The sequence below is a fragment of the Lissotriton helveticus genome, chromosome 11 (genome assembly GCF_964261635.1).
Source record: "Lissotriton helveticus chromosome 11, aLisHel1.1, whole genome shotgun sequence".
Classification (NCBI taxonomy): domain Eukaryota; kingdom Metazoa; phylum Chordata; class Amphibia; order Caudata; family Salamandridae; genus Lissotriton; species Lissotriton helveticus.
In genome coordinates this window covers 1,154,188,843-1,154,214,623 of record NC_136072.1, presented here as the reverse complement: position 1 = coordinate 1,154,214,623, position 25,781 = coordinate 1,154,188,843, and the positions used below count along the sequence as shown (strand labels likewise).

Below are 25,781 nucleotides of genomic sequence, written 5' to 3'. Positions count from 1 at the left end.
AGGAACCTTTGTTTTTCTAAATATATTGTATGCCCTGGGTCCTTGTGACTAGGGTTGCTCTTGTTTCTTTGATATAAGAAGTAAAACGTAAGTCAAAATTTAAATATAGTTGCAGGCGTCCTTCTTTTGATGGCATTGTGCATAGTTTCTTCACAGCGCAATAGCAATCAACCTTAAAAGCCTACTGGTTTTAACAAACTTTTTACAATAACTTTTTGCATTAAGCAGATTATTTTCCACAAGGCAACCATCGGGCATACAGTCATAAAATTACCAATCTATTACAATAGATATTCTAGCCCCAAGATTGGTCAGTGTAGGGGAAGGTATCCCGTACCAAACCCCTTGCCTAAAAATTGTAATCTGTGAGATTCTATCTAATGAAACCCCATTGTACAGGCATTAGTACAGAGCAATCAACCTTTGAAGGCTATATGAAGTATCTAAACTTTTCACAGTATTGAAGTCAGACCTACTACCTTTGTTGTCACATATAATAATAAACAGATCAGTGTTTGGCTCCTTATCACCATAACCAGCTCACCATAACCAGCTCAGGGCTACTGTATAGAGCATACCCTTTCCCAAAAAGTACTACAGGAGTACGCTCGGATGAAGCCGACTCCTTCGGTCATTCAAAAGCTTGTAGAGGGGATTAGCAACATCGGTCGAGCCACTCTTACTACTGCTTCTTAAAGTCCGTTTTATGGTGATCTTATTTGGTCTGGCGACTGCTTCGCTGTAGAGCCAGGATTAAAAATCTTCCCACTAATGGAAGGGAATGTGACCCCCTTGTTGGGTGCAATAATCAAGACAAGAAGTATTGTTGGGTGCTTGAGAAAGACCACCGCTCTATTCCCCTTCAAAAGCGACAAAGGTGACGTGTTACCATCCCTCTATCCAACCCCATTTGTTGTTGGCTTACACCAGTATCCGCTTTTGTAAATGACAATGCCTTTTATTTATCTGTTTTGATAATTAACACAAATAAAAGGCATTGTCACAATGCCAATAGCTCAAACTCTTGTAAATGCGAGATCTATTGCATTTCGAAGAAGTGGCCGCCATTGTCCCAGGCCGCTTGGAAAGTGAAAGCACTTTGGAGGAAAGCATGCGGTGCCTACAGTAGGTGAAACTCATGAAAGAAAATAGTGCTTACAGACTAAATAAGACGAACCGGTGTAACAACTAAAGTAAAAGGGCCAGTTCTCATGGGAGGTTATAAACGAAGACAAAGCGGTACTAAGGAGGGACCAACAAGCCTATTAACGAATCAGAATCCAGCATTTACGAAGGACAGTTACACAAGCCAATGACATAAATGGGTGGAGAGTGGGCGGATCTTCAAGTCCATACTCTAATACACCATGCCTGGCAGAGCCGCGCATGTGCTGCCCAGGCTCGACCTAAAAACGTGCCCTGGCTGCTGAAAAGCACAGAGTGTATTCCATAGGCTAGATTCTGGTGTGGGCTGCTGTCTGGAAGACTGAGGATAAACTTGCCCTCCTTCCATGGACCCTTGGCTGATGGGGAGCCAAGGTTGTAATGGCTCAACCCTGGTTGGTGGTCACAGCTAGGATGTGCTTGTACTGACATCACCCAAGAGCACAGCTGGCACCTTCAAGAAAGACATGTCTTAAAACCCCTGGCCTGTGGCGAGGTTTCTCCAGAGACTGCTCTTTAAGTTTAGTTTGACAGGAGTTAAACCAAGGGTGTTTTTATTCTTCCATTGACCGCCCCCCTCCATGTACAGACCTTCCTGCTGTGGAGTAAATTGGCAATGAAAGGAGCTGTCTGGACAGATCTTGCCTGGACAGAGAGCCAGGTCTCTACAGTAGCCGAGAGGTTCACCAGGCCCTCGTATGACTCCTCACCTTCTGCCCCCTGGTTCCAATAGTGTATTTCCTTTGGCTTTAGTATAAAATGGCTGTAATTATTTGTACATCTTGGTGTAGGAAAATTACATTTCCACTAAATGTATCCACTGTCCATATTGGGTAGTAAAATGTATTTAGAGTTGGGCAGCAGGGATAGGATGTTGATATGAGCGTGGAGGAGAGAGTAGGTGCTTGTAGATGCTGCAGACATCCCTAGCAACATTGGCTTTATCGTGAGTGATGCAGAATGTGCTCGAGGCTTGCTTGTTTTCCTTTAGGTTGGGGGTGGGCTCGTTCTTGCATCCTTTACAGAAATATGCTCTTGTTTCATTTATGAAATGCGCATACTAACCCCATTCCATGGTTGTGAGCTTGAGGTAGTAGTGTAAAATACATAGTGGGTAGTGTGTGTTGAAGGTTTGATGCACTGAGCTGCTACAGCGGTCAAGGGATGTGATTCTGATGCTGAGGAGTCTCCTCGTAGAGGTGGGGATGGGAGTTGAATTTGAGAGCACTGGTGGGATGTGCATGTATATCAAGTTATTATCAGATACAGTTGGTTAATGGGTGTAGATCAGGGTCACTGGAATTATCCAATTCTTTCTCATGTTTATGGATTTGCCACATAATCTGTCATCTGCTGTGTAATCTGCAGAATTAAAATACAAAATTGTTTCCAGCTCAAATAAATCAAGTAACTTAAAACCTGGCAACGTGTTCACACGAAATGGATGGCCCTTTGCAAAGGCTAACAGGTCATCTTTCAGTTGCTTATTTCTGCATTTGGTTGTTAACTGGTACTAATGAGGTGAAATATCTGCCCAGACAGTATTACTAAGTGTCAAAATATTACTATAAAAAATGTGGCGCATAAACTACAAAATTTGGCATTTCTTTGTGCACAATTTAAGCATCCCTGCCACATAGTTTGGTGCTCCCTTGCCCCATAATTCCAGTGGCCCTGGTCTGGATTGGGATAATGTGCTATATATGAGTGGAAGATCGACGGGGTTTACCTGGCGATATGCTGGATGAGATGAGTATTGGTTGAAGAGTGATCTGAGAGAAGATTTGAAAACTGTGTGTTGCAGTTTCAGGTTGAAATCTCCAAGAATAGGGTTCCGAGTAAGAGGTGCAAGTTAGCTCAAGGACACCGTTTCGTGATTTGTCGCACTGGGGTGGGGTGCTTATATTTGCTTTGAATCGGATGGTGACTGGTGTAATTGTTCGAAAGAGGACAGGAGTTTGGTTGACGTGAGTTGGAGTTTTTGAGAGTGGCTTGTTGAAAGGCAAGCTTACTACCCCTAGCTTACAGTTAGTGCAAGAAGATGGCATGGTCAGTGTGGTTGGGGGGCTGCAGGTGGCTCTGAGCTTTTTGGCTTTATCTACAGTCTCCTATTGTGTCTGCCTTTGTAATACCTCCTAAGGTAAGACTTGACTGGTAAACTTTGCATCTCCTGGAGTTCCAAGTGGCCAGAGGGTAGTCCATTGGCTAGCCAGTGTGGGTAGCTAGATGGCACCATTCATAAACAAATGCTCATACTAGGTACTGCCTAAGAAAAGGCCTTGAATTCTCCCGCCTCCCAAATCTAACAAGTGCTGATAATTCTCCTCCCAGCCCAAAGTGGCACCTAAGGGACGCCACGATTCTGGCCCAACTGGATAAGCACCCGCACTCACACCTTGAACGAGAAGCAATGCTCATGTGCCACAGCCTGGTATGTCCCCCTACACCTTGGAAAGTTCATATATCCCAAAAGCTCAGTGACGTTCAGAACATTTCTATATGACAGCTTTTCTGCTCACCTTAAATCTGATGGAAATAAACCCTCTGCGGTTGTAGCTTTGAACTCGTTGTGCTGGATCCTTCAGAATTTGTAATGAGAAGTAGATTATCTGGCAAAAGCATTAATTCGTCCTTCGTTTGACTGCTGTCCTTCTGTTCCTGCTTGTTCTATCCTCACATTGATTTGTTTGTTTTTCAGGTTCTCAAATTCACATTGAAACATGTCTCAGGCCGGTGATAAAGTGAAGGTACGTAAACGGAAATTTAAATGTTCATTTTAATGTGGGCATTTTGTAGCGTCTTCATAACCCTAGCCTGTTTGCAAGTAGCAAAATGCAGCCGGAAAGAGCCACAAGTAATCAAGTAAAGCAGTGCTGTTGGTGGACAATGGAGACGGGCGCTGCTGCTTCTAGCAGGCGCTGGAGGCGGGTGCCGCTGCTGCTTGCGGGCGCAGCTGCTGCTAGCAGGCGCTGGAGGCAGGTGCAGCTGCTGCTAGCGGGCGCAGCTGCTGCTAGCGGGCGCAGCTGCTGCTAGCAGGCGCTGGAGGCGGGCGCAGGCGCTGGAGGCGGGTGCCGCTGCTGCTTGCGGGCGCAGCTGCTGCTAGCAGGCGCTGGAGGCAGGTGCAGTTGCTGCTAGCGGGCGCAGTTGCTGCTAGCGGGCGCAGCTGCTACTAGCAGGCGCTGGAGGCGGGCGTTGCTGCTGCTTCTAGCAGGCGCTGGAGGCGGTCGCTGCTGCTGTTAGCAGGCGCATCCAACTCTTTGCTAATCCCACCCGATTTATACATCGATTCAGGAGATTCATCGCAGAAATAGTTGACGGATGTGTGTACCCTGACCTACCCACGCACACCCACTTTGGCTGTTTTGTGTGGGTCCAAACATGTTTGTTTGCCACATTAGAGAGCCTTAGTAAACACATTTCAGGGTGCACCATGAAGTATGAAATGAGTGACATGTGCTGCCCACTTTGTAGCTGGGTGTTGCTCTTCAATTCAATTCAAATTCAAATGATCTTTATTCGGATTTAATACATCCATAAAAGTACATACAGAATGAAAATACATTAGAGAAACAATAAAAACACAATTCTTACAAAATTAAAAACAAACAAAAATCTAATTAGGTTAAGCAGCAAGATGACTTATGATGCATAATATATTGTACATGGTGCGTGGTACGTAATACTAAGGAATATTAATTCATCAATATCCACGGTTGCCCACTACAGAAGTATCTATTACACACAGTATAATTAATATTTAGTAGCTGGTACACAAATACATGAACCAGCATGGTGCTATTATCCATTATCCAGATTCCATAGTTGCCCTCGATTTCACACAGGCTTTTATGAAACAGCTAACAGAATAGATAACATCATCCATATGCAGCATTTGCAGGAATTGCAGAGCATGAATAGATTTGCGTAGATTATATTTACATAAAGTTGGTCTTAAATATTGACGGGTATACAATTTGTAGTGGCCACAAAAGAAGAAATAATGTAATAAGTTTTGTCGTCCTCCTTGGGAACAGGGACAATCTAATTCTTCTAAGTTTTTAATGTAGCCAATAGGGAAGCTAAGCAAATAAACTAAGCTTCCCTCCCGGAACCTGAATAGAAGACTCCGATTCCATCTACCTATCGGCGTTGTCAGATATCTAGTAAAGTTATTAAGATTAATAACATCTAGATCACAGATACGTGAATATTTCAAGACCACTGGTTTAATTGTTTCTGATCTCATCCTTTCCTCTGTATATTGCTCCATAAGAGCCCGTTTAATGCTATTTTTATGAGCGGGAACAATTAAGTCAGGGGAACTAAATAGAGATCCTTGTCCCACCTGCTGCAGACTATTTTTGACTGCCTTTAGCCAGGGTATATGGTTAGATCTGTCACTAGACAGACAATCAGATATAATACTACGAGTCAATGTTGCTGCTGGATTTAACCAGATTTTAATCCAAAATAGGGCAGGCCTTGACTTTATAAAATCAACAATATATGGCAGCCTCAATTCATTATGACAAATCAGAGTGGGAGCACAAGGGACTCCCCCTAACACCCTCCTACAGAATCTATTTTCCTCCACCTGGAGGGCCGAGCTGTTGCAATATCCCCATACTTCTGCACCGTAAGTCCCGGTTGGTCGACATTGGGTACGGTAAATGGTAAGAAGAGGGGTAACAACATCAGCCAATTTCGGTTGGCGAAGGGATAGGATCGAGTTAATTGACTTGCCAATTTTGTTGCTTGCAAAGGCAGCATGTTGCTGCCATGAGCCTGAGTTGGAAAATAACAACCCTAAATATGGAAAAGTGCTGGTGCATTTTAAGATGTTATTACCCAATTTAATGGATGCAATATTATACTTCTTTGGTCCGCAATTCATTATAAAAGATTTTTTAAAATTAGTATTTAAACCAAGGTCTGACATAAAGGTAACAAAGCCAGAGATTAAAATGCGTAATGCATTCGGTGTACGCCCCATCAGTACAGCGTCATCCGCATAAAGTAAAGTTGTGATGGGGGAACCGTTTATTATGGGAACATCCTTAATAATCTCACTCAAAGTGTTGCTTAACCTATTGATATATAAAATAAAAAGCAGTGGGGCGAGTACGCAGCCCTGTCTAACTCCTCTGCTAATAGGGATATCGTCAGACAAATCACCTTCATTATTAATCCGTACTCGTGCTTTTAAATCCCTATGTAAGTAAGAAAGGAAATACACCAGTGAGTCGTCTAAACCATAATCGAGCAAAAGTGACCACAACCTAGAACGGTTAACAAAATCAAACGCAGAACTCAAGTCCATAAAACCTAAATAAAGAGGGGATTTTTTAACAATAATATATTTAGCCATAATCAGGTTTAGATTTAAGCATTGTTCTGTAGTGCCCACCTTACTTCTAAAACCCAGTTGGCTACAATGAAGAATATTGTTATCCTCAGCCCAATCCCTTATCCGACTGAAGATTACTCTTCCCAGAATTTTTAACGTATTGTCGATTAGTGAGATCGGGCGGTAGCAGGCGGGTTCCGACCTGTCGCCTTTCTTGAATATGGGCACAATAACACTGTTCGACCAGGATTCGGGAATTGAGCTTTCATTTAGGTTGTTAAATAAGTTGCATAAAAGAGGGGCCCAGAAATTAATTTCTGATTTTATTTGGTCAATGGAAAGACCATCAGGTCCCGGGGCTTTATTACTAGCACTATCAATGATAGCATCCTCGACCTCAAGCAATGAAAAGATCAAGGGTTCATTGCTAGAGGATAGAGGGACAGTGTCTGAAGGGGTAGCTGATATAGCATAGATTTGTGAAAAATGCTCTACCCAAGCCTCGTCAGTTATATTACTATTAATTTGGTTGATGTTGGAACCAAAAGATCTTAACGACTTGACTTCTTTCCAGAAACCCATTGAGTCCTTCAGTTTGGCGGCGCGCGTAAGTGTTTCCCAGTGATTAATAACCAGGGTTTCAGATCTAATTCGTAAAACCCTTTTATATTGTGATCTTAAAGCTCTCACTAGTTGAGGGTCCCTCGGGCTGGTATTTAGTGCGGCCCTCAAATCCCTGTTGGCCCTAGAGCAAGAAGTATCAAACCAACGTGGTCCCTGGGAGATGTTCTGCCTGACAGGTTTAGAGGATTCAATTTTAATTGCCCTGCATAAATCACCGAAAGCGCCAACCGCCTCAATGCTGGGACTTATATACGACAGGCAGGTCTCAACTGTCTCTGGGTATTTTTTAATTACTCTAGAGAGTATTCCTTTATTATCAGCTCCCTTCCATGCTAATCTCAATCTGTCGGTTGATAATGCTAGATTCTGAGGGCCTATCTCTGGTTTCACTGCTACCCTTGAGGTCTGGGGATTGTGTATGTTAATTCTAAGCGGGTAATGATCACTATACGCGGAACAGACGACTTCAGCTTTTAAGATTATTTCACTTCACTCAGGGCATGTAAAAATGTAATCAATCGTAGAAGCACAGCCCTGGCCTATGAAGGTGGGGGTAACTACATTATTTGTACTTGTACCAGCAAATTCCATAGCGTTTACTAAGTCATGGGAAGCTATAAAATCTTTCAGTTCTACCCCATTCTTACATGGTGGGCTATGGCGATACATGTGTGCATTAAAATCCCCGCCGATACAAATACCATCGAAAGATCCATATTTTTGTCCCCCCATAATATCATCTATAAAATTAAACAGTAATATAAAATTGCCATTTGGGCGACTAACAAAATCATTATTATAAAAATTAATAATGCATAATTTCAGTCTGTTAATGTACTTAATAGCCATAAAACAACAGATACCCGGTGTTGGGATCAACTTAGTATGTACCCCATGTTTTATTTTGGACCAAATAGATAGTCCCCCACTAGGTCGACCCATGGGAGACGGTGAAGCCTTAAGATTGTAACAACAGAAGCTCTCAATTGTAGGTGACGTTGTACTCCGTTTCTTGTAACAACAATACATCACAATTATTATCAACCCACTTAAACCACTCTGAAATTTTCAATTTAGAATTCAGACCTGCTATATTCCAGCTAACAAGAGAAAGTACTGAGTCCAAAGGTAAATGGGCAAGGGTCTGAAGTGGTTTACTCAGGGTGCTTTGAGATGGAATTTCTGAGGCAATCGGGGGTTCGGATACTGGAGAAGGGTCGACAAAAGTAGTCGAAGATGGTCAGTCTTGCATGTCCAGATCCGAAAGGGGTGCATATCTATTATACGTTTGTAAAGGAAAGTAAGGTTGGTGGAATTGCATAGATAATGGGCGAAAGTGCATAGGTGGTTGTTGAAAATGCATGAATGGTGATGGTTGTGAATGCATTAAAGGCACAGGGAATTGCATAAAAGGTGGGCGAGGTTGTATGGCCGGTTGTCTGTAGAAATAGTTCAAGGGTAACATAGTTGCAACAGTTGAGATGGATGAGTAGTTGCAGTTTCTATTCAGGAGGTTTCTTACTGTCCCAGGATTATTAAAATTAAGAACAACACAGTCACCTTCCTTATCCTTGAGTAATGGGCCAACCCACGATACCCTACGTGCGGATATGATTTCTCTGGAGATGTCAAAACCAACACCTTTGTGTTTAATTAGCCAATCTATGCTCTTATTCCGTAATTGTACCCACGATTCCCTCTGATCCTCCCGCAATGGCGGAACGCCTGCTAGAACCAAAACAAAAGGACAAGCATCTGGTGGCAAATGTAGAGCAGGTCCTTGATGTTTGAAAGATTTGGTAGACCCTTGGGGGCCATTGCCCACATTGTTGTTTACAATAGTCGATTTTGGAACCGTACTTAGATTGGTTAGACCATTATTGTTGCTTGAAGCAGAGATATTGGAACTTGATGGAATAGCAACTTTCCTAGGGGCAGGTACAGGGGTTGGTTTCGTAGATATAATATCCTTACTCATAGCTGACCCATTTTTAGCGGTTGTGGATTTAGCTAATGATTGTTCCGTCGATGGAGAAGCAGAAGCAACGTTGCTTGGTGCCCCACCCAAGGTACTGGTGTTAACCGGTTTCTTTAGTGACAGTATATTGTTTGCAGTTTCCAATTCCTTCAAAAGGCGATCTGCTCTAACTTGGTCCAAAATGATTGACTCTTTCCTTTTTGTTTCACCAGTTTTAACCAGGTTATCCAGTCTATCAAGTCTTTTAAAAACAGTATTAAACTGGCTGATCATTTGTTTTTCAATCCGGTTAAAAATAGTATCAACAATAGTTTCTATCATATTTCCGTTCTGTCTAGATAGATTATAGTTGTCACCCATTAATGTGGTTTGGGTCCATGTAGTTTTAGAGTTCCCGCATGGATCAGTAATAGATACATCAGAACTACTATCCATGTTTCCAAAGTCTTTATCCCCTTTAACCTCTGTTGAAACAGTTTGTACCCCCGAGGGTTTATTTTTGTTCCACAAGCTTTGAGATGTCGGTTGATTTTTGTGGAATACAGGCTGTTTTCTTTTATTTGCACTTTGCTCAGACGTGCCTCTTTTGCGTTTCTCCCTAACCGGCTTGTTACTACTAAGGTCAATGATGTCCACATTAATGACATCATCCTGCAAGGCTGTTACAATTGTAGGAACGCTCTCTGTATGAGACGATACCAGGGATGTCACTGTAGGTGGTGGCTTTGGCGTTATTGCCACTGATGTTGCGGAGGCGGAGACTTGTGCTGTATAGGTGACAGTGTTTTCATCATCCAGAATAGTGGGCACGTCGACAAAGGGATGTGATGGTTTTACCACGATTATTTCTGGATTTATGTGTGCGTCAACATTAATACAGCCAGAGCTGCTTGTAAGAGTCATCTTATTATTAGTAGAAAAAGAACCCATAGAGAACCTTCTCTCAGTCTCCACTATTTCATTAAAGGCAGAGTCTATCAATGACTCAAAGGAAGTAATAAGAGATACGGAAGTGTCAGCGATCTTGTTTTCTACGACCATGTTCTCGCTGTCGCCCATTTTGAAATCCGTAATAAGTGCTCACCTTTACAGAGAATGTTAGAGGGGTGGCCCGCCCGTCCACTGCAGTCCACTGACGGCCACAGACGGTCCCGCCCTTGTCCCGGGCTTCTCCCGGCGCTCCCGCGCGACTGTGATGACGTTCGAATTAATCAGGACGAGATGGCTAAAGGGGGCGTCACCTACAGGGAGAGCGGCACCCGGTGGTAATTCGGTGCAGGTGAGCAGCAGGGACTCTTGGGAATTGGAGTCCCACTGCAACCGCGCTCGCAGCCCTGTTTCACGGAGATGCCTTCTCCCAAATGTCCCCAGCAGCAAACAAGTTCCAAATTACCGCGCAGCGGGACCCGCGAAGCGGGTCCGGCCAGCAGTAGCGTTAGAAAAGGAAATGCGCTCAGGGTGTCAAATGCGCTACTAACTCCAGCGACGAGGGTCCACAAAAACACAAGGATGTTGCTCTTGTTGGTGGGCAGGGAGGATGGAGTTGGGGGAATAGGGCGAGGTACCACCTCAGTTGCCCAATTTAGGTGGTTTTGTATTGGGGATGGAGTCATTTGTTAGACTGATGGGAGACTCTCCATTCAAAGAGGTGGACTTCCTCTTCTTTCCTTGACTAGTGGACGGAGTAACTCTGCATTTGGGAGAAGTCTTCCCAACGTTTGCTTCTGACTTTGAAAATATTGTACTATTTTGCTGTCAGTAAACTCCTTCTTTCTTTCCTTTTTCACGTGTTCCTCTAGAGGAGCGGGGGTGAGTCCGTGAAGCACATGCTCAGTTCATGTTTTGTGTATCATTAGTGTAATGTGTTATTGTGGCAAATTGTGCTTTCCACTGTTAGTAAAATCATCGTCCTTTCCCAGAGTGGTGTTTCTTGCATAAACAATAGTCACTTCTCGGTACCAGTGAACACAACTGTGGCATTTGTTTTTCGTGTGTCATGTGAATAGTTTTCATGAATATGACTGTCTGTGTGCCATCCAGCCCATATACAAGCTAAACCGCTGTGTTATTGCTACTTAGGTCATCCTGCCCTCTGTGATGGAGCTGGAAGGACAGCATTAGAAGAACTTCCTCTATTTCTACCAATGTGATAATGTGTTATCCTTCCATGCTCGTGTTCCATCTATTTGAGTTGCACATTTCTACTTACTGCTGCCTCAGCAATAGTGTTAATGATTTTGTTTTTTCCCAGCACCTTGAGAGCAACTTATGCCAAGAGTCTTGGAGTAATCGAATCCAGCATTCATTCGACTCACAAGTCATCATGGAAGTGTACATGTGTCCTAACCCTCAGTTTCTTTAGGAAAAATACCCCAGTTTCTACGCCTCACTGGTCTATAAACCAGCATCTTAATCATGAAAATAGGAATCACTTGTTGACTGACCCTGGTCTCCAGAGAGATCACCTCCAGCTTTGCGCTCTTCATACTGAGGCTCGGTGCTTGCATCGGGCATACTATACGGTAGCTCAGAAAGGACACTCTCATCCCATTCATGCAACCAAGATTCTCATTGTCTGATAATAAAGTTGCATCATATCTATTGGAAATGAATCCTATGGCCAATACAATAATGTACTCTTAAGAGGATTGCCAAATGATTCCAGGTTTGGAAGACTTAGAACAACGTTCTCCCCATCTGCTGCATCTCCCTAGGGCGGTTTAAGCAGAGGCTTGTCTTCACTTCCAGGCACCTCCATACATTGGTCCCAGATAGCTAAAACGTGCCACTTTGGTTTGTGAAAGAGCTCATGTAAATAACAAAGGCCAGGTAGGCATAGCACTGGTTTCTCGCTTTTAAACGATCCTGCATCCATTTTTAGTTGTCTCTATAGCTTACTTCCAGAACATTTATCATCTAAAATCATCTTTACTCCCCACACCAGACACTATACAGTGCTTCTAGTAACTGTATCAGCATCCCAAAATACAGGTTGACCCCTCAAGGGAAGTTCTGCTTTTCCTACTAAGCCTCTGGCATTTGGAATAGCCTTCCAAACTATAAATGGGCTTGCATTAGTTGATTAAATGTAATCCACTACTCAGGCTACACTTGTCCCGAAGCTTTTGTGTGTTCCTTGAGACTCTTGGGGGTATTTATGTGCTATGCAAGTGTCCCCAGTCAACTGAAATTGTATTTCTTGAATTGGATATAGAAGTGCGTACATCGCCCATTAACAATTAGCATACACCCGGCCATCTCCAAATCATGTGCAGCTCACAATATCCTCTATACGCATGGAAGTGTGCTTTTTTCACACACCACACACACGTTCAGTCACCCTTGTTATCCAGTGGTCTCTTGTAGTGGCATTCACTTTTGGTTTCCACCCGCCACAGCACACACATGGAGAGATGGGTTGGCCCATTCCAGTCAGTAGATCCTTTGTGTGTGAGGGACTGTATAGATGGGTCTGCCCATTTCATACAGTATATCCTTTCTGTGTGTGGGACAGGATAGAGATGGATGGGTCGGACCATTTCATCCAGTAAATCCTTTGTGTGTGAGGGGTGGTATAGAGATGGGTCTGCCCATTGAGGTGGGTCTTCCCATTGAGATGGGTCTTCCCATTTCATCCAGTAGATCCTTTGTGTGTGAGGGGTGGTATAGAGATGGGTCTTCCCATTGAGGTGGGTCTTCCCATTGAGATGGGTCTTCCCATTTCATCCAGTAGATCCTTTGTGTGTGAGGGGTGGTATAGAGATGGGTCTTCCCATTGAGGTGGGTCTTCCCATTTCATCCAGTAGATCCTTTGTGTGTGAGGGGTGGTATAGAGATGGGTCTGCCCATTGAGGTGGGTCTTCCCATTGAGATGGGTCTTCCCATTTCATCCAGTAGATCCTTTGTGTGTGAGGGGTGGTATAGAGATGGGTCTGCCCATTGAGGTGGGTCTTCCCATTGAGATGGGTCTTCCCATTTCATCCAGTAGATCCTTTGTGTGTGAGGGGTGGTATAGAGATGGGTCTGCCCATTGAGGTGGGTCTTCCCATTGAGATGGGTCTTCCCATTTCATCCAGTAGATCCTTTGTGTGTGAGGGGTGGAATAGAGATGGGTCGACCCATTTCTGCCAGAAGATGCTCTCTGTGTGTAAGGGACATAGTTCTCTCACATCAGAATATGGTCATCCACGTAGAAAATAGTCCATCAGTGGCTGGAACTGCTGCCCAATGTGTGCAGTTTCAATGGAAAAACCAAAATCTCTTTTCTGTCCTCTTGTTTTTCTTTGCGCGAGGACAACTATAGTTTTCCTTGAACTGCTACCTGGCTCTCCCTGTCGGTAGGAGAGCGCGTCATGCACGAGTCTCGTGCACGAACAGCTAGCATCCTCCATCTTGAAAATCAGGTTTTGAAAACCCTCCCAAGATAGCTGCACGAGTAGCCATCTCAAAACTGATTGTTTTACTTTACATAAAACCATTCCAAGATGGATGCGCCTGTGTGCAGGCAGAAGTTTCCCATCTTAAAATGTATTTTTTTAAAACCTCTTTTAAAAATCATTCGGAGAAGACTACCTGTAGGGGGGTGGGTGGGGTGGGATGAGGGTGTGTGTACGCACACATAGTCTAACATCTGTAAATGTTTTTCAATTGTTTCACTCAAACGTCTCCAAAATAAACAAGTATTGGCAGTACTGATGGGCCTCCAAACCTATTGGTTTTTCAGTGCTTGTTTTAAGGCCTGACCTGTAGTCCGCTTTTGTTTGTTGTTTTTTCCCCATATACTGTAAAATACAAACCTACAGTAGTCTTTGGGCCAGTTCCTTGCTCTTAATTGGCTGGCTTATGCTTCTCTTGTTTGCCAGCTTCTTATTTGACCGGGCTTCTACTTTCTTTAAAATGCACTTTTTGCACACATTTATTTTTGGGAATTTACCGCAATAAGATTGGTGACCGTCATCCAGAAACAGTTTAAACAAAAAAATCTCACATGCAAAACAACAACAAAATGCCCACCGCATGATGACATATGCATATGTGTGTGGTGATGCAAGCATGTGTATAGGTCTTCACTCAGCGACTGTCGAATTGATAGGGCAATGACTGTCGAAGTGACCGGGCCAGGTCTCGAGTTGGGGTACCACACCGGTGGACGTCGTCCCCCTACTTATTTTACCGGGGGATGCCATCCCCCCTGCCAAACAGCTGGACTTCACTCTTTGGCCTCTCTGGGACGAGGAGCTCGGCATCTTTCGTGACCTCACTTCCTGTCGTGACCTCACTTCCGGTGACCGCGTCACCCCACTTCTTTTTTTACGACTTGTGCCCTGGACAGGGCGCATGTGCAGTCTTGCATTGTAGCGACTTTTTTTTACCACTGCTGAGTAGCATTGGTAAAAAAGAATTGGCAAACCAAGTAAGTTAATATTGCCAAAGCCAAAAGATGAGACTGACTGTCTTTGTCAATGACCATGACTTATTTACTAATATTAAGCCGTAAATTGCTTCCTCATCGCAGAACAGCTCTAATTTCTAAAACTGTCTTGAGCGTTCCACCATAGACATTAAAGCAAAAGTGTCATTATTAGGCAATGGACAGACCACGCTCAGTATCACAACCAGAGCTTTGTCCCTTTCACAGCAAGCTGATCTGTTCTAAAGTTGGGCATTGAGCCACAGGTACAGGGTTTCACTTCCCTCAGGGGTTCCGTTGCCCTTTCCCTGTGTCCAGTTGACTGGAAGGCTGCTTCAGTGCAGGTCCCATGCACCATGGTCTTGATCCCTTTGACGCCCAGGTCACTATCCCTTGCCCAGGTAACTGCATTTGTGAAATTTCACTGATGCTTTTCCAAAGTTTTCCGCCATCTCACAAGGGTTCAAGAATGGGCTGCATACATTTAGAATTGTTTGTGATGTTGTGTTCCCTTCACCAGCGGTCTTGTGCACGCATTGAATAATAGTGGTGAGGTTTGCCCAATCTTTCATGGTGATGGTCCCCTGAGAGAAGCGATGTAGTGTGTGATAGGACGTCTGAATGTGTAATTCTATGCCTTGGTGCTCTTGACTGCGACTAGCTGTGAGGCGATATCTCTGTCATTGATACCTTGGGGTGGTCTTGTCTGCTTGCATAGTGAGCCACATCCACATGTTTGACTGCACAGACGCGACGGTATGGCCATCTGAAATCCTCCTTCTTTTCCAGTTCTCAGACTCCGCCGGCTATGTGGGCTTTGCCAACCTACCCAACCAAGTCCATAGGAAATCGGTCAAGAAGGGTTTCGAGTTCACGCTCATGGTGGTCGGTGAGTCATTTTTCTGTTATCCATGATTGGTGCTTGCGTCTAGACTGTCGGAATAGCCGCAGTCATGTCAAAGTAATGCTCATACTTACTCCTTTTGCTTCCTCATGCTACTGACTTGTGAATGTTTTTTTCTCCTCATTCATCAGTTTGATAAAGGTGATCACTGTAGCTTTTTAATGAAAAACCTGTGGCTACGACTTAGAACGATGCAATGGCAAACTGTCTTCCCATGACCTGTCTGCTAAGGACGTGAACAATAGGAGAAAAACTGTAGTCCGCCAATCTATTGCCTTCTAGAAGTGTACCACTTTACTCTTTCCCACATTCCTGCAGCTATGGTCCAGGACTCATGTATTGGTCGCCAAGAATAATCCCTGTCTGTCAGTTCAGAGTGTCATTGGTGCAGAGCTGCCAACTTAAGAAACGTTTTATCATGTATGGCAGAGCGGTCAGGGCTTCGAGTCTGTTACTGTACATCCAGGTGTGGGGGGACTCAACGAAGCATCCAAGCTCTGTGCCGAGCCATGGGTTACGTCATATCTAGCCCCCGACCCTTCTCACAAGAGCACATGCACACACATAGTAGCTCCTTTCAGTGCTATTTCTGCAAGGGCAATGTGTGGTATTCGAGACCAAAAGATCTCTTTATTGTATGGAGATGAACAAAAGAACAAGAGAGTACACAGTGTAGGTGTACAGCAGCCAGAACCCATCCATCCCAAACGGTCCCCAGACTTCCACCCTCCATTTCAGCGTTTCATTAGGTTTCTGCCAATTCTGGACCCACCAGGCGGAATAAATCATGATTGCCACTTGCAATGGAAGGCCATATATCACCACGGTATTTACAACAAGGGGTGGTGAGGGACAGAGTCTCTGAATTAAGCAGAGTACTCTCACCCAGTCAAGAGATCAGGGCTAGATCCAACACCGTTTTTTAGCTCATTGCACCATCCCAGTTTCAGAACCTGGCTGTATGCAAATTAGTCTGTCCCTGGCCCAGTGCATCATGGGAACAGGGCAAACCAAACTACCAAAGCCAATTCTTACACTGGGAAGGAAACAAGCTTCCGGGGACCGGTTTCTGGCATTACAGCCATCTTCGGCCCGGCTTGCTTGAATCCTGATGGTGCAATGAGCAAGGGACTCATGTCTGAGTATACCCTTCCACGCTTAGGGTGGACAAAATTATTTACAACAAGGGGTGGTGAGGGACAGAGTCTCTGAATTAAGCAGAAAACGGTGTTGGATCTAGCCCTGATCTCTTGACTGGGTGAGAGTATTCTGCTTAATTCAGAGACTCTGTCCATCACCACCCCTTGTTGTTAATATTTTTGTCCACCCTAAGCGTGGAAGGGTATACTCAGATGTGAGTCCCTTGCTCATTGCACCATCAGGATTCAAGCAAGCCGGGCCGACGAGGCTGAAATGCCAGAAACCGGTCCCCGGAAGCTTGTTTCCTTCCCAGTGTAAGAATTGGCTTTTGTAGTCTGGTCTGCCCTGTTCCCATGATGCACTGGGCCAGGGACAGACTAATTTGCATACAGCCAGGTTCTGAAACTGGGATGGTGCAATGAGCTAAAAAACGGTGTTGGATCTAGCCCTGATCTCTGGACTGGGTGAGAGTATTCTGCTTAATTCAGAGACTCTGTCCATCACCACCCCTTGTTGTTAATATATCACCACGGTAGGCATTCAATTTCCCTAGACTTGATCCATTTATTTGGACAGCCCCTATCTTCACAGACCTCGCTCTCTCCGCCAGCATGTACCTATCCATATCCCACTCAGTCACTCAAACGCGGGCCAAGCTCTGCCCTCCACGTTTGTACACTGTTTGGTTTAGCCACCATCAACCCCAGGGCCACCCAGATCTACTCTATTTGGGCAAGGTCGGTTGCATCCCAAATATTTAGGACGCACCACTTTGCCGATAACTCAATCATGCCCCCACCATCCTTATTCCGAAAAGCAACCATAGATTCCCAGTAGGACTGAAGCACCGGGCAGCTCCATATTATGTGGATAAACGTCCCCACTTGACTACATTGTGTGGATCATAGAGCGGTCTTTGCCATACCCTTCTTTACCGTGGTAGTGCATGCAAAATAACGTCTATGATGGATTTTTAGTTGCACTAACCGAAACCGTGATCGTATAGCACCCTTCCTAGGAGATGCTAGGGCCGTTTGTCATCTTCCAAGCCCTCAAGATCCCTGTCCCAGTGCTCTCGTAGATGGGCCAGTGCATCAGAGGAATTGATAATCAATTTTCTGTAAGTGACAGTGCCTTCCTGGGAATATGTAGTACAAAAGGGGGTGGTGATGGACGGAGCATCTGAACCAATCAAACACTTACACCCAGTCAAAAGATCTGGGTTTAATCCATCACCGTTCTTTAGCCCACCCTGCCACCCCGCCACCCCAGTTCAGACATGGCCATATGCAAATCAGTCTGACCATGTGCCTCATGGGAACAGTCCAGCCTGAACTGCCAAGCCATGCGCTTCCTAGGACCGGTTTCTGGCATTACAGCCGTCTTCAGCCCGGCTTGCTTGAATCCAGTGGCAAAGTGAGCAAGGGACTCACGTCTGAGCATACCCTGCCAACGCAAAGATGAACCCCTTTGTTCCTATTTTAGTTTTGCCGATCTTTGAAGGCTATATTTAAAATAAACTAAAAGCAAAGGAACTGTTGCAAAATGTTCCTATTTACTAATTCAGTTCAGTGACGCAATTGTCGAGATTCTTTAGAAAAGAAAAGTAATTTGTGTGAAATGGGTCAGGGATAAGTGTTACAGTATAGTTATTTTTAACCTGTTCATTGTCCATCTTTTCTCATGGTGTGATTGTTGGTTTTCCCTGCAGGGGAGTCTGGCCTGGGAAAATCCACCCTTATAAACAGCCTCTTCCTCACGGACCTGTATCCGGAACGCTACATTCCTGGAGCCGCAGGTAAGCAAGGGCCTCTGCTTAGGTGGCACTGAAGGGGGCTGAGCAAAGGGGCTATCAATCGATCCCAAAAACGGACCTCAACTCACCAACCTACATGGACTTGATCAATAATCACTCCCAAAAACTGACCCCAACTCACCACATGTACTTGATCAATAATCACTCCCAAAAACTGACCTCAAGTCACCAACCTACATGGACTTGATCAATAATCACTCCCAAAAACTGACCTCAAGTCACCAACCTACATGTACTTGATCAATAATCACTCCCAAAAACTGACCTCAAGTCACCAACCTACATGGACTTTATCAATATTCACTCCCAAAAACTGACCCCAACTCACCACATGTACTTGATCAATAATCACTCCCAAAAACTGACCTCAACTCACCAACCTACATAGACTTGATCAATAATGACTCCCAAAAACTGACCCCAACTCACCAACCTACATGTACTTGATCAATAATCACTCCCAAAAACTGACCTCAACTCACCAACCTACATGGACTTGATCAATAATGACTCCCAAAAACTGACCTGAAGTCACCAACCTACATGGACTTGATCAATAATCACTCCCAAAAACTGACCTCAACTCACCAACCTACATGTACTTGATCAATAATCACTCCCAAAAACTGACCTCAACTCACCAACCTACATGGACTTGATCAATAATGACTCCCAAAAACTGACCCCAACTCGCCAACCTACATGTACTTGATCAATAATCACTCCCAAAAACTGACCCCAACTCGCCAACCTACATGTACTTGATCAATAATCACTTCCAAAAACTGACCTGAAGTCACCAACCTACATGGACTTGATCAATAATCACTCCCAAAAACTGACCCCAACTCACCAACCTACATGTACTTGATCAATAATCACTCCCAAAAATTGACCTCAACTCACCAACCTACATGTACTTTTCCGCCAGGAAAATGAGCCTTAGTGAGCTAATGGTTGTCACAAGTACCCCTTAAGCTGTATCACTTTAGGTGTTCATCAACCCATATCTATCCCTTAATCGACACAACCCCTATGCTCCAAGTCATTCATTTAATTACCCTGCAATGTTCAGTTTCATTTTCCCTGATTGCTCTTTTCACACCTAATCGGTGCTTGTTTAATTCCAGTTAGTAATATTGAAGTTCTTTTTCTTCGAAGTAGCCCATTAGGTGTCAAAGATCATCCTTCGGCCTAGATTTGCACTTGTTGGTTGGAGGGGGAGCAACAGGCGGTGGTTGGGGCGAGCTTTGGGATGAGGATTTTCGACTTCACTTCTTATTCCAGTGGGAGCTGCTTCCAGTCCCTGCTTACTTTATATGATCCATATTGTAAAAAGTTTACCTTCTTCCTGTTTTGGGATTGCTTTATATGATGCCTACCCTGACATGGCCAAAAGTAGGAAGGGAAACGCTCTTCTTGCCAGGAGTCGTCGGCGGTGTGTGTTTGCAGCCTGTGTTGTTATAGGTTGCATGCTGTGCGCTCTCCTGCCATCTGGTATTGAGCTTGAAATAATACAGATTCTTTTACTTTGAAGTCTTTGTTTTGGTTTCAGGCATGCAAGGAAGGATTTGGAATGACTCGTGATTATTCACTCTTAAACCCACAATGCCCCGGGACACAGATTCCACCTTGGATTGTAGTATTTTTCCACCATCTGGGTCAGAGCTGTTTGTTTGCGTTGGTTTGAGAAGCTACACAGTGGGTTGAAACTGGATGTCTGGGAATTCGGTACGGAACCAGAGCATTGATGGAATATAAAAAAAAAGGGCTCGGGTTTTCAGATTGTACGAGAATTGTACATGGGGAGTGGGACACCATGTTGTTTTTGTACCTCACACCAAACAGTTTGCTGTTTTTAAAGAAGTTCTACAGTTTTTTATTATCATTTCTATGGAGGCACCACGATGAATCGTAGTGATTGGCGTGATGATATTTCAATAGACTGGGTTGCAGATAAACCCTAGGAGTCTTGTGAGGAGTTTAAATACATTGCCAAACTAGATGAGGAGGAATATTGTCATGTCATGCAGATTTGTAGATTGCTCTATCACCTGGGAGGATGTCTCAGTCCAGAAGAGGAGGATCTGGGCCAGCCCAAGATCCAGTGTGGTGCTCATGACGCTGCTGGTTCTTCAAGAAGAGCTGCCTTGAAACAAACATCCATCAAATGCGGGAGAATAAAACACAGGTCAGGCATGCCTCCGAATTTGAATAACCCGAAAAGTGACCTTGCAAGGAGGATCACCTTGGAGTCTAAGATGGATCTAAGAGCGGATTCGGTGCAAGATGACGACCAGCCTCAAGAACAGGATCTTCATCGATACCAAGGCCTGCATGACCACCAGCCTCAAGAACAAGATCTTCATCGATACCAAGGTCTGCATGACCACCAGCTTTAAGAACAGGGTCTTCATCGATACCAAGGTCTGCATGGCCACCAGCCTCAAGAACAGGGTCTTCATCGATACCAAGGTCTGCATGGCCACCAGCCTCAAGAACATGGTCTTCATCGATACCAAGGTCTGCATGACCACCAGCCTCAAGAACAGGATCTTCATCAATACCAAGGTCTGACCACCAGCCTCAAGAACAGGGTCTTCGAAGATACCAAGGTCTGCATGACCACCAGCCTCAAGAACAGGATCTTCATCAATACCAAGGTCTGACCACCAGCCTCAAGAACATGGTCTTCATCGATACCAAGGTCTGCATGACCACCAGCCTCAAGAACAGGATCTTCATCAATACCAAGGTCTGACCACCAGCCTCAAGAACAGGGTCTTCGAAGATACCAAGGTCTGCATAACCCCCAGCCTCAAGAACAGGGTCTTCGAAGATACCAAGGTCTGCATGACCACCAGCCTCGAGAACAGGGTCTTCGTCGATACCAAGGTCTGCATAACCACCAGCCTCAAGAACAGGGTCTTCATCGATACCAAGGTCTGCATGACCACCAGCCTCAAGAACAGGGTCTTCATCGATACCAAGGTCTGCATGACCACCAGCCTCAAGAACAGGGTCTTCGAAGATACCAAGGTCTGCATAACCCCCAGCCTCAAGAACAGGGTCTTCGAAGATACCAAGGTCTGCGTGACCACCAGCTTCAAGAACAGGGTCTTCATCGATACTAAGGTCTACGCCCAAGCTGGACTTGCTGTAAAAAATTACAGCTGCTCAAGAGGAGGTATCAACACAGTGCTTGTAGTTGAATCAAAAAATACCTTCTAAGCCACTTGCACCCACACCCCTGAGGGAGGATGTGAACATGAGGATGCAAGACACCAGAGAAATGCAACGATCTAGAGGCAGTTCTCATTGGAGCTGCTTCCTCAGGGTGTACCCATAACTCCCTCTCAACCACAAATTGTGAGCAAAATCTGCTGTAAAAAGCAATTTCACAGGAATCTAGAGCATACAACATTCTTGAAACAAGTGATACTACTCCATTTAATTAGGTCGAGACAATATAGTATCCGAGAATCCCAACCAGATCAACAACGTACAGACAGAGATGAAGTATGCATCTACCAGACGTACTATGGTTTGTAATGCAAGTTCTGTAGAGGGCAGCTTTTCAGATTAAAAATGAAATTCTTTCTAGTGTGTAAAAAACAAATCTGTGTATACTGGTGCTTACAGCTGCCATAAACTCAACAACGAAAAACCAAAGGTGATGATGGACGGAGCGTTGACAATACAAACACTCACCCCCAGTCAACTGATCTGAGTTTAATCCATCACCGTTCTTTAGCTCACTCCGCCACCCCAGTCCAGACATGGCCATATGCAAATCAGTCTGACCCTGTGCCTCATGGGAACAGTCCAGCCCGAACTGCCAAGCCATGTCTTCCCTGGACCGGAATCAAGCTTCCCAGGACCCGTTTCTGGCATTACAGCCGTCTTCAGCCGGGCTTGCTTGACTCCAGTGGCAAAGTGAGCAAGGGTCTCACGTCTGAGCATACCATGCCAACTTAGGGCGAACAAAGAAAAACCAAAGGTGATGATGGACGGAGCGTTGACAATACAAACACTCACCCCCAGTCAACTGATCTGGGTTTAATCCATCACCGTTCTTTAGCTCACTCCGCCACCCCAGTTCAGACATGGCCATATGCAAATCTGCCTGACCCTGTGCCTCATGGGAACAGTCCAGCCCGAACTGCCAAGCCATGTCTTCCCTGGACCGGAATCAAGCTTCCCAGGACCGGTTTCTGGCATTACAGCCGTCTTCAGCCGGGCTTGCTTGACTCCAGTGGCAAAGTGAGCACGGGTCTCACGTCTGAGCATACCCTGCCAACTTAGGGCGAACAAAGAAAAACCAAAGGTGATGATGGACGGAGCGTTGACAATACAAACACTCACCCCCAGTGTACCGCTTTGGCCGCCATAAGTGTGCCAGGGTATGCTCAGACGTGAGTCCCTTGCTCACTTTGCCACTGGATTCAAGCAAGCCGGGCTGAAGACGGCTGTAATGCCAGAAACCGGTCCTCGGAAGCTTGTTTCCGGTCCAGGGAAGGCGTGGCTTGGCAGTTCGGGCTGGACTGTTCCCATGAGGCACAGGGTCAGACTGATTTGCATATAGCCATGTCTGAACTGGGGTGGCAGAGTGGGCTAAAGAACGGTGATGGATCAAACCCAGATCTTTTGACTGGGTGTGAGTGTTTGATTGGTTCAGATGCTCCGTCCATCACCACCCCCTTTTATAAACTCAACAACGGAATCTTTATGCCAGTCAAGACAAAGCAATCACACCCTTGATAGAATGAAAATGTAAAGTGCCCCTTAAGGCCCTATTTGTGTTTAAAGCAGATGTTCCCTGATTTAGTTGTTGAGCACACCGCTGGAAAACATGTCTATTCAAGGTGCAGTACACAACCCAACACCTGAAGAAAAGCAAATCATTTGTTGTGGAAGGCTACAGTTACCGTGGGAGTCGGCGGGCATTAACTGACCCGCAGCCAATGCACCAGCTTTATTAAATAAGAGTGGCATTTTGTAGGAGGAGGAAATAAAGGCGCTGTTACAACAACATTGTTGAAAGGTGTCCTATTGCAGTGGAAGGAATTTACCACAGAATTTTGTTTTACATTTAATTAATTGTCCCCATTTCACCCGCCAAAAGCGCCAAATCAATAAAGAAAATTTACTGATAATGGTGGGGGAGACGGTGAAATTGATGTCCAAGCGTGCAAGAGAAAGGTTACCAGGGGAGGTGCAGGGGGAGAAGCGCCTTCTCAGAGTAAGGTGTCTGTGAATGTCGGGACAATTTCCCTAAGATTGCCCTCACACTTGTAGTGCTCCCTTTGAACTCTTAATGTTTTGTTTTGTTTCATAAAGCACAACTTTCGCTGGAGTATCTTGATGCATTCACAAAACATACCTGTTAATAAAACCTGTCCACTAACTTAGTGTGAAAAGTCAGCCTAGGAGATAAAATAGAGTATTGTGAGCTACAGAGGGGTGGGAGTGGGTCATCACTGGTTGAGCAGCCAAGTCCTCAACCCTGATGAAAGATCAGGCCAGAGGATGACCTGGGCAGGGCTGTGGGCCTGTGTAAACTCTGGCTTGCACCAACCAAGACTGTTCACTTCCAGAACGCGGCAGTTTTCGATCTTGGCCCCTCCAGCAGACAAGGTGGGCAGAACCTAGGAAACTTTGCTGTGTATGGAGTCTAAATTTAGCTGCGGTAAAATCCATATTGGACTGATCCGTTGTCCTATGCATAATGACCAAGGTTTTAAACATCACTCGAGAGCGAAGAGGCCGCCATTGCGGGGCTCGAAGGATAGGGTTGCTATAGTGATGATGAGCAAGCCAAAGTTGTCATCCGATCAGTTGTCTCCTCAGTAGTTGATTGGACAGCCCAGATAGGTAGGGTTGTCATAGTCTAGAGCGATTGCAATAAGGGTTTGCCACTAGAATGTGGTATTGTGACCATATTCTTTTAAGGTTTTAAAATGATGGAAACAGAGCTGCAAATCTTCGCCAACCTTGGGTCCAGTCAGAGATCAGCCTCGCTTACCTGTGGCTCGCTTGGGGCCCATTACATAGTGTCATGGCCAGAATCACACCTGACACAATAGTTTCTCGGGAGGTGAAGCGCTTTAGATGGGATTTATTTTCTGTAACCTGGCAGACATCAGCCACACAACATGAACTGGGGTCGAAGACTTCAGAGTGGGGGTTTCAGAACTCCCTCTCGATTCCCTTCTTTGTGTGCGGGGACTAAACACTATTCGGGTTCTCTCTGTATCCGTATAAAACTGCACTCCACAGAGATTAACTTGGACAGTAGTTTTATCCGAGGCAATCCCTTCTTTACTTGGGGTCGGTGCTTTGTAAGGGAAGAGTTGCTTTTTCTATACCTGCAGAGCTAACCTATCTGTGGTTTCTACCGAAGGGGCAGCTCCTGTTTCAAAGAATATTCTTTGCAAGTGTAAGAGGAGTGAATCAGTAGGGGGCAGCTGTTTGTATCTTCCACAAATTCATCAGGGCAAAGCTGTCTCAAAAGGTAGAACTGCTGGATGGATTGTCTGGTGTTTGTTTGCACGTGTGGTACATTCAGTCCGAGCAGCTCACGCTGACTGTACGTGTGAAAGAGGCACCGCTGTGGCTTGTTAAGAAACGTATGTGAATATTTCATTCTTCTATTTCAGAACTCTGTGATGTAATAGAATGACGTCACTGGGAGAAAAAAATTGCGATTTCTTAATGCATAGCCGTTTGCGATTTTTTTTAATTGCGATTCCTTAATTTTCGTAAACGGCAACAATGATTCATGTGGCCGTAAATGCATTACATAAAACTCATCATTTTAATTTTCTTCCATGTAAATGTGTCTTTACAAACAGCAGGCATATTACTCCCAGTGGCCTATAGACACTGTGCCTTATTTCTACCAAGAAAATAGGCATTTTTTCAAATGTGACTAGTTTAAAGCGAAAAAACATGCTTCATAAAACATTAGGACTTAATTGGCTTAATTCAAAGTAGAGAAAAACATTAAGATAATGTTGCATAGAAACATTTTTCTAAACGTTCAATTTCTCCCATTTAAAAGAAACTGTGACTGTAATTTTCAGTTCTAAATATACCACTGTGTCTAACAGCCACTGGGAGCAAGATGCCGACTGTTTCTAAATGTGATGCTTTGAACAGGGAGAACATTTTAATGAAATTAACTTAATCATTAAGTTAACTCTTCATTCTGATTTTGTCATTTAAAAGCATTTAAAAATATCTTTTCGTTCTCATGCTCCAATATTGAGTTGAGAATTACTTTTATTTAAGAGTTAAATATGTCAATGCTTCAGTTCTGTATTAGGGGATCTCTGTGTATAGTCATAATCTAGTGAATAGTCCCGCCCATGTGCGTGGACCCCGGAGCAATCAAAA

The 25,781-nt window shown here is 44.6% G+C and overlaps 1 protein-coding gene across 1 annotated transcript in view; it reads left to right on the top strand.

Annotated features, from left to right (window-relative positions):
* The window catches only part of LOC144792763 (septin-2), a 329,710-nt gene that overhangs the window by 36,579 nt on the left and 267,350 nt on the right, over positions 1–25,781 (top strand). Inside the window, exons 2-4 of the mRNA XM_078667947.1 lie at positions 3,863–3,911; positions 15,313–15,412; positions 18,279–18,365. Coding sequence (XP_078524073.1) covers positions 3,885–3,911; positions 15,313–15,412; positions 18,279–18,365 — 214 coding nt within the window. The 5' untranslated portion in view covers positions 3,863–3,884. The remainder of the gene's footprint in view (positions 1–3,862; positions 3,912–15,312; positions 15,413–18,278; positions 18,366–25,781) is intronic.